The sequence below is a fragment of the Chionomys nivalis genome, chromosome 20, assembly GCF_950005125.1.
Source record: "Chionomys nivalis chromosome 20, mChiNiv1.1, whole genome shotgun sequence".
NCBI lineage: Eukaryota > Metazoa > Chordata > Mammalia > Rodentia > Cricetidae > Chionomys > Chionomys nivalis.
Genome location: NC_080105.1, coordinates 50243724 through 50253549, shown reverse-complemented (window position 1 = coordinate 50253549; position 9826 = coordinate 50243724). Strand labels below are relative to the sequence as shown.

Genomic DNA, 9826 nt, shown 5'->3' with positions numbered 1-9826 from the left:
CAAGTTTGCATTCCCACCAGCAATGAATGAGTGTGCCTCTTTCTCCACAACCTCGCCAGCAAAGGCTATCATTGGTGTTTTTGATTTTAGCCATTCTGACAGGTGTAAGATGGTATCTCAAAGTTGTTTTAATTTGCATTTCCCTTATCGCTAAGGAGGTTGAGCATGACCTTAAGTGTCTTTTGGCCATTTGAATTTCTTCTGTTGAGAATTCTCTGTTCAGATCAGTGCCCCATTTTTTTATTGGGTTCATTAGCATTTTAAAGTTTAGTTTCTTGAGTTCTTTATATATTTTGGTGATCAGACCTTTGTCAGTTGCGGGGTTGGTGAAGATCTTCTCCCAGTCAGTGGGTTGCCTTTTTGTCTTAGTGACAGTGTCCTTTGCTTTACAGAAGCTACTCAGTTTCAGGAGGTCCCATTTATTCAATGTTGTCCTTAATGTCTGTGCTGCTGGGGATAAACGTAGGAAGTGATCTCCTGTACCCATATGTTGTAGAGTACTTCCAACTTTTTCTTCTATCAGGTTCAGTGTGTTCAGACTAATATTGAGGTCTTTAATCCATTTGGACTTGAGTTTTGTGCATGGTGATAGATATGGATCTATTTTCATTCTTCTACACGTTGACAACCAGTTCTGCCAGCACCATTTGTTGAAGATGCTCTCTTTTTTCCATTGAATACTTTTAGCTCCTTTATCAAAATTAGGTGTTCATAAGTTTGTGGGTTAAAATCAGGGTCTTCTACTCGGTTCCATTGATCGACTTCTCTGTTTTTATGCCAATACCAAGCTGTTTTCAATACTGAGGCTCTGTAATAGAGTTTGAAGTCAGGGATGGTAATGCCTCCAGACGATCCTTTATTATATAAGATTGTTTTGGCTATCCTGGGTTTTTTGTTTCTCCATATAAAGTTGATTATTGTCCTCTCAAGATCTGTGAAGAATTTTGATGGGATTTTAATGGGGATTGCATTGAATCTATAAATTGCCCTTGGTAGAATTGCCATTTTTACTATGTTGATCCTCCCTATCCAAGAGCAAGGGAGATCCTTCCATTTTCTGGTATCCTCCTCAATTTCTTTCTTCATTGACTTAAAGTTCTTGTCAAATAGATCCTTTACTTCCTTGGTTAGGGTTACCCCAAGATATTTTATGCTATTTGTGGCTATCGTGAAGGGTGATGTTTCTCTGATTTCCATCTCTGCTTCCTTATCCTTTGTGTATAGGAGGGCAACTGATTTTTTGGAATTGATCTTGTATCCTGCAACGCTACTAAAGGTGTTTATCAGCTGAAGGAGTTCTTTGCTGGAGTTTTTGGGGTCGCTTATGTACACTATCATATCGTCTGCAAATAATGAAAGTTTAACTTCTTCCTTTCCGATTTGAATCCCTTTGATCCCCTTATGTTGTCTTATTGCTATTGCTAGAATTTCAAGCACTATATTAAAGAGGTATGGAGAGAGTGGACAACCTTGTCGTGTTCCTGATTTTAGTGGAATAGCTTTGAGTTTCTCTCCATTTAATTTGATGTTAGCTGACGGCTTGCTATAAATAGCTTTTATTATACTTAGGAACGACCCTTGTATTCCTAATCTCTCTAAGACCTTTATCATAAAGGGATGTTGAATTTTGTCAAATGCTTTTTCAGCATCTAATGAAATGATCATATGGTTTTTTACTTTCAGTTTATTTATATGATGGATTACATTGATAGATTTTCGTATGTTGAACCAGCCCTGCATCTCTGGGATGAAGCCTACTTGATCATAATGGATAATTTTTCTAATGTGTTCTTGGATTCGGTTTGCCAGTATTTTATTGAGTATTTTTGCGTCGATGTTCATGAGTGAGATTGGCCTGTAGTTCTCTTTCTTGGTTGTGTCTTTGTGTGGTTTTGGTATCAGAGTAACTTCAGCTTCATAAAAGGAATTTGGCAATGATTTCTCTTTTCAATATTGTGAAATACATTAAGGAGTATAGGTATTAGGTCTTCTTGGAAGTTCTGGTAGAATTCTGCATTGAAGCCGTCTGGACCTGGGCTTTTTTTGGTGGGGAGGTTTTTGATAACAACTTCTAATTCTTCGCGACTAACAGGTCTATTTAGATTGTTCACCTGGTCCTGGTTTAACTTTGGTATATGGTACTTATCTAAAAAAGTGTCCATTTCAATAACATTTTCCAATTTTGTGGCATACAGGTTTTTGTAGTAAGATCTAATGATTCTCTGAATTTCCTCTGAGTCTGTGGTTATGTCTCCCTTTTCGATTCTGATTTTGTTAATTTGCGTATTCTCTCTCCGCCGTTTGATTAGTTTGGATAGGGGTTTATCAATCTTATTGATTTTCTCCATGAACCAGCTTTTTGTTTCATTGATTCTTTGGATTGTTTTCTGTGTTTCTATTTTGTTGATTTCAGCCCTCAATTTGATTATTTCCAGTCTTCTACTTCTCCTAGGTGAGTCTGTATGGATGACTCAGTGGTTAGGAGCATTTGGTGATCTGGCATAGGACTCAGGTTCAGTTCCAGAACCCACATGGCGAGTCATAGCTTTCTGTAACTCCAGTTCAAGGGGATCGGACTGTCTATTCCAGTCTCCATAGGCAACAGAAACACACATGCACACATACACACACACACATGTACATGCAGGCAAATTACTTATAAAAGTAAGCAAATATTTTCCTTTTAAAAACTAAAATGAATGTGCCAACCCCTCCCTCAATGAGCGTTTGACCACATACACATGCACACACTACTTAGGCACGTGCACTTCTGCGATCAATTCACGTAAGCTAGTATGAGACTGAAATACCGATTTTTTTTTTTTACCTATTAGATTGGGACAAGGATATATGAGAAAAGCATCGTAGTGCATGTATGAACCTGCACAAAGACCATAAAAAGTCCAGTAGGCTACAAATCATAAAGATCTGCTTCCCCCCTCCCCAAAACTCAACAAACCCAAAAGGCAAGTGGTCACATTGACTTCACAGATGGAGGATTCTGGTCCATGCCTTCTCTGAGTAAACATGAGCAGATATGTCTTTCTTCAAGTGAGAGAGTTGCTGCTGCTACCAGGATTTGGGGCATAACAGAGGTGGGAACGTGAAATAATAAGACATGAAGAACGACAAAGCAATTGAAATCTTGATTGCCTCACTGAAAACTTCTTCCTAATGGTTGCCTTTCAGTGGCTTGAGTTTCCCTGGGTCTTGAATGACCAGTTCTGTGCTGAACACTGCTGGGAAGGATAGAAAGTGAGAACACAATAGCATTAATCATTACAATGAGCACGGTGGTGATTGGCAATGCAAGTTAACTGAGCGCTACTGCAGCCAACTCTGTGAGGATCAGGAAGACAGTGAGGGATGTGTCTGAAATTTAAGATGTGCTTTTTGATCAGTTGCCTTCCTATACACTAAGGATAAGGAAGCAGAAAGGGAAATCAGAGAAGCATCACCTTTCACAATAGCCACAAATAGCATAAAATATCTTGGGGTAACTCTGACCAAGGAAGTGAAAGAACTATTTAACAGGAACTTTAAGTCTTTGAAGAAAGAAATTGAAGAGGACACCAGAAAATGGAAGGATCTCCCTTCCTCTTGGATTGGGAGGATCAACATAGTAAAAATGGCAATTCTACCAAAAGCAATCTATAGATTCAATGCAATCCCCATCAAAATTCTTCACAGTTCTGGAAAAGACAATAATCAACTTTATATGGAAAAACAAAAAACCCAGGATAGCCAAAACAATCTTATACAATAAAGGATCATCTGGAGGCATTACCATCCTTGACTTCAAACTCTATTACAGAGCTACAGTATTGAAAACAGCTTGGTATTGGAATAAAAACAGAGAAGTCAACTAATGGAATCGAATAGAAGACCCTGACTTTAACCCACAAAGCTATGAACACCTGATTTTCGATAAAGGAGCTAAAAGTATACAATGGAAGAAAGAGAGCATCTTCAACAAATTGTGCTGGCAAAACTGGATGTCAATCTGTAGAAGAATGAAATAGATCCATATCTATCACCATGCACAAAACTCAAGTCCAAATGGATTAAAGACCTCAATATCAGTCAGAACACACTGAACCTGACAGAAGAGAAAGTGGGAAGTACTCTACAACAGATGGGCACAGGAGACCACTTCCTACGTATAACCCCAGCAGCACAGACATTAAGGGCATCATTGAATAAATGGGACCTCCTGAGACTGAGAAGCTTCTGTAAAGCAAAGGACACTGTCACTAAGACAAAAAGGCAACCCACTGACTGGGAGAAGATCTTCACCAACCCCGCAACTGACAAAGGTCTGATCTCTAAAATATATAAAGAACTCAAGAAACTAGACCGTAAAAGGCTAATCAACCCAATTATAAAATGGGGCACTGAGCTGAACAGAGAATTCTCAACAGAAGAAGTTCAAATGGCCAAAAGACACTTAAGACCATGCTCAACTTCCTTAGTGATCAGGGAAATGCAAATCAAGACAACTTTAAGATACCATCTTACACCTGTCAGAATGGCTAAAATAAAAAAACACCAATGATAGCCTTTGCTGGAGAGGTTGTGGAGAAAGGGGTACACTCATCCATTGCTGGTGGGAATGCAAACTTGTGCAACCACTTTGGAAAGCAGTGTGGCGATTTCTCAGGAAATTCGGGATCAACCTACCCCTGGACCCAGCAATTATATATATACCCAAGAATATACCCAAGAAATGCCCTATCATACAACAAAAGTATATGCTCAACTATGTTCATAGCAGCATTGTTTGTAATAGCCAGAACCTGGAAACAACCTAGATGCCCTTCAATGGAAGAATGGATAAAGAAAGTATGGAATATATACATATTAGAGTACTACTCAGCAGTAAAAAACAATGACTTCTTGAATTTTGCATGCAAATGGACAGAAATAGAAAACACTATCCTGAGTGAGGTAAGCCAGACCCAAAAAGAGGAACATGGGATGTACTCACTCATATTTGGTTTCTAGCCATAAATAAAGGACATTGAGCCTATAATTCGTGATCCTAGAGAAGCTAATTAAGAAGGTGAATCCAAAGAAAAACATATAGGTATCCTCCTGAATATTAACCTTCATCAGGCGATGAAAGGAGACAGAGACAGAGATCCACATTGGAGCACCGGACTGAAATCTCAAGGTCCAAATCAGGAGCAGAAGGAGAGAGAGCACGAGCAAGGAACTCAGGACCGCGAGGGGTACACCCACACACTGAGACAATGGGGATGTTCTATCAGGAACTCACCAAGGCCAGCTGGCCTGGGTCTGAAAAAGCATGAGATAAAACCGGACTCGCTGAACATAGTGGACAATGAGGACTACTGAGAACTCAAGAACAATGGCAATGGGTTTTTGATCCTACTGCACGTATTGGCTTTGTGGGAGCCTAGGCAGTTTGGATGCTCACCTTACTAGACCTGGATGGAGGTGGGTGGTCCTTGGACTTCCCACAGAGCAGGGAACCCTGATTGCTCTTCGGGCTGACGAGGGAGGGAGACTTGATCGGGGGAGAAGGAGGGAAATGGGAGACAGTGGCAGGGAGGAGGCAGAAATCTTTAATAAATAAATAAATAAGAAAATAGAAAAAAATAAAAATAAATAAATAAATCTTATTGAAAATAAGTAGCATTCATAACAAAAAAAATGATTCCCTTTTTGACTGATAGATCTAAGTCTACAAAGGTGTTGAAGAAGTATTGTGCCATTATTCAATATGACTCTGTGAGTGTGTGTGTGTGTGTGTGTGTATGTAAAATAGTATTCTTTCCTCTTTGCTAGTTATTGCACACAGCTGTAAATAAAGGCATTTTAATAATTGAACAGTATTTATCAACGTGTGAATAAGAGCTAGCACTAATAACACTGGGACGCCATATGCTGACTGAAATTAGTAGAATGTCATGTATCTTTTTGCATATACATAGTGAGGAGAAATGGGTAAAAACACGTAGAGAAGAGTGTTCATATATGATCTGCACTGGCTTCTTAGGGAGAAGAATCTCAGGATTGGAAAGAAGCATATCGGCTGGGCAGTGGTGGTGCATGCCTTTAATCCCAGCACTGGGAAACAGAGGCAAGCGGGTCTCTGTGAGTTCGAGGCCAGCCTGGAATACAAGAGCTAGTTCCACGACAGGTGCCAAAACTACAGAGAAGCCCTGTCTCAGAAAAAAAGAAAAGAAAAGAAAGAAAACAAAGAAAAAAGCACATCAACCTCCCTACATTTTGAGTGTTATTTCTTGTATGTAAGTTCAAATTTTCTAAAGTTAGAAAATGCAGACTCTGAAACATGAGCCCAGAACATCATCTGGTGACTCCCAGATTGTGAGGAGGCATCTGGAATGCACTCTTTAGATGGGCTCAGGTCACACTGGGTCATTCAGAACACTGTTCTAGCTTCACTCTGACCAACTCTGTCCATTGTCTCCTCTTGAGATCGATTCACCAGGACCATCTTACTCTCTCCATAATAGTCCCAAAGGAAGGGATTCACCAAATCTTCCTTCATGAAAGAAATAATACCCCAGAATCAGTCAAAGAACCGAATGTCCAGTCCACAGGTATTCAGGTCTGGTCCAGGGGTCTGCTCTTTTGGAAACCTGCAGGCTCAGGACACAAAACCCCTTGTTCTGCAAGGTTGCAAACTTGGAAAATGTCTGCCTCTTTTCTTTCTTGACCACAGAAAGGTAAATACATAAGCAGATGGGAAACAGGAGAAGATAATAAGGCCCTTTCATCAGCAGCAGCTGGAAGGGAGGGCTGTCACCGAGCACACAGACCAACACCATGATGGCAGCTGTGAGGACACACGGACATCAAAGGACAACATCTTGAGGACGACAGTCTCTCCCAGTTCCCATCAGTGCATGGCCTCTCTATCTACAGGGCTGTCTCAGCACCTTCTCATGACAGCCCTATAAATGCAGGCTGACTCCTCACTCCCTACACACTGGGCTCTTGCTCACTCTTCCTTCAGGTGATTCTCAGCCATGAAGACACTTGTCCTCCTCTCACTCCTTGCCCTGCTGGCCTTCCAGGCCCAGGCTGATCCTCTCCCAGAAGCAACTAAGGAGACTAAAACTGATGAGCAGCCAGGGGTAGAGGACCAGGATGTGTCCATCTCCTTTTGGGGCCCAGAAGGCTCTTCTCTTAAAGATGCAGGTGAGCGGTGGTGCCCATTTTAGGGGGCTGGATTCTCTTCAGAGGGTTGAAGTTGTGCCCTGGAATCCCACTGAGAGCTGTGTGATTCAGGTCGGGTTCTCTGTTCGTTCTCTAGGATCTTCACTGTCTTATTCATAGAAGTCACAGTGAGAGTAAAAATGTATAGTTGATTTTCTTTATGTTTTTTTCATCTAAAACTTTATCTGTGGGATTGTTTTAAAATATAGAACATATTGATTAGCCATTTGTCTATCCAATTGATTATTTTTCTTTGAAAGAAAATTCTGCTTTGTTTAAATGAATAGATTTAGGAACCAAATGCCAGTGCATGAATGTGTTGGGTTAGGAAGACACTAAGAGTTGAAGGACTGTGAAATGGGTGTCAAGTGGACATGTGATCAACACTTGTTAAATTCTTTCACAGTGTTTGGAGTTGGTCATGGTGCAGGGTATGATGTCACCAATGCGAACAAACCTGCTCTGTACCATATATCATGCATCTTCATAGTATTGTGCACTATTGCACACTGCTGGCTACTATACTTACTGCCTGGTGTTTTCTGTTTCCTCAGCCTCAAGAAGGGTGAAATGCACCTGTAGAAGAAAAGCCTGCTGGTTTTTTGAACAAGTCTCTGGGATTTGCAACAAAGGTCCAGTGCTCTATATATTCTGCTGCCGCTGAGACCAGAGAAGATCACCATGTGCTCTGAGACCTCTCACCTGCCGTTACCCTCATACTTAGCCTCAATGGTTGTCCTCCAATAAATTTCCCTGCAGAAAACGAGTCTGTTTCTTTGATGCTTTCTTTGTGACTTAGTCAGGACTCTGCCAATCTTCATAGCAGAATCGTCAATGCATCCCTTATAAAAGAAGTCTTTTATGTAGCTACAGGTTAATACTCACATCAAGGGTGAGCAGAGGGTAGATTCAAAGTCACATCTCTAGCTCCTTCTCCTGAAGGCGTAAGTCATAAACAATCCCACACCAGTTTGGAATTATGATTAATAGGGTGGTATTTATTTAAAGGGGAAAAAACTTACAGATCACCATCCCAGACAACAGCCCTTTGCGCAATCAGGAAGAAGTCTAGTCGCCGAACCGGAGCAGGAAGTAAAGTAAAAACATTCTTCATTATCAGCATCAGTGAGGGACTTGGCCTAGATGGACCTGTTCCTAGCTGGGATTTACAATGCAAAGCTGGAACAGAGAGGAGATGGAGGCAGGAAACACTGCAGAGAAATCAGCCAGGGAGAAAATGCCAGCTACACCAACATTTTTTTTTTTTCTTACCAGACTCAATATCCTGGTTACAAATGGTCTCACACCTGTGACTAGCAGGATCAGCTGTGCGATTGGTCCTTATCAGCAGATAACTAATGTAAATACAGTTCATGTTGGTAGCAGCTCTTCAAGTCAGTATTTGTAAAGATGTTTGTAAAATGTTTGCAAAAACAGTTGAGTCATTGATGTCAACTCCCTCTATAGTCTGTCAGGAGGGATTACTGCAGGATTTTGAGTACCAGTCTTTCTGATGTTCGTATTCCCACCAACATAAACATACACGAAATCCTAGGGGCTGGACATGGAAATAGGAACTAAAACTCCAAAGCAGACATTAGTCCCTTCTGGCTAGCAGCTTCGAAATCTCTACATTTTTACAGTAAAAAATCAATTATATCTATTCTCCAATTTCAGCCCATCTCCTAAATGATTGTAAGGTCTCCTCTGCAGAGGTGGCAATGCTGTAGGGGCAAGAAAGGCTGATGATGGGGAAATTCCTGTAGTCAAGGGAGTTGACCCCTGACCTGGTGGAGACCTAACATTCCAGTTGGGCATGTCAATCACCTGGCCAAAGGACTGATCATCGTGAAGTTGTTCTACCTTAAGCCATGCGAAAGAGATAGCAGGGATAATTAATACTTTAATGAGCTAATGCTTTTTTCATTCCCAGAATCCCTACCTCTTTACATAGTTGCTCTAGATCTCCCTTAAGGTTCTGTTAGACCTTTCTGTGTCTTAACTTTTCCTTTTATTTCCTTTGTCTGATTTTGTCTTCAGGTTTTGGCCAGAGCCTAAGCCTGCCTTCTCTGGTAATCTGGGCATTTTCATTCTTTCTCTTTTGCTCCTTCCCCCACCACGTGGCTGCCTGCCATTTGTCTGACCTCCAATGCCAACTGAGGTGGCCGGGCTTTTACTTTACTCTTCCATCTCTCCCTCCTTTGATCAGCTGCTGAGATTACGGTTAGCATTCTCCATAATTTCTATTTGAAATTCTATTAAAATTGTCCCTAAGCTTAAAAACAATAAATAAGCAACACTCAGTATATTATATATCTACAAATGCAAGATTTCAAAAGAGATATAGATATAGATAAAAATATAGATTATATAGAGAGATGAAGTGTTGAAGGTTCTGAAGTTGGGTCTCCATGAAGGGCTTCACTGATTAATACATAAGAGACAGGTTGTTCTCCAGTACCTGAAGACATCTAGTTTACAGTTTGGCTATTTAGTTCTTCTGAATCTGAAGCTGATGCTTCTGGGACTCATCAGATCTTCTAAAATCAAGGCCCAGATAGCACATTTTGCAGATCTGAGACCCAGGCCTTTTCATTCATTCTTCATTAGCTAGAAC

At 40.7% G+C, this 9826-nt stretch overlaps 1 protein-coding gene across 1 annotated transcript; it reads left to right on the top strand.

Annotated features, from left to right (window-relative positions):
- Positions 1-7019: 7019 nt before the first annotated feature.
- Positions 7020-7873, top strand: LOC130862881 (alpha-defensin 9-like). Its single transcript, XM_057752717.1, has 2 exons — positions 7020-7191; positions 7764-7873. The coding sequence occupies exons 1-2, from the start codon at positions 7020-7022 to the stop codon at positions 7871-7873; spliced, it is 282 nt and encodes a 93-aa protein (XP_057608700.1).
- The last annotated feature ends 1953 nt before the right edge of the window (positions 7874-9826 follow it).

Excerpts from the sequence above, each read along its gene's own strand:
- LOC130862881 (XM_057752717.1), top strand. The coding sequence starts at position 7,020 with ATGAAGACACTTGTCCTCCTCTCACTCCTTGCCCTGCTGGCCTTCCAG. Across the intron at positions 7,192-7,763 it reads CTCTTCTCTTAAAGATGCAG|CCTCAAGAAGGGTGAAATGC; the intron begins GTGAGCGGTGGT and ends CTGTTTCCTCAG.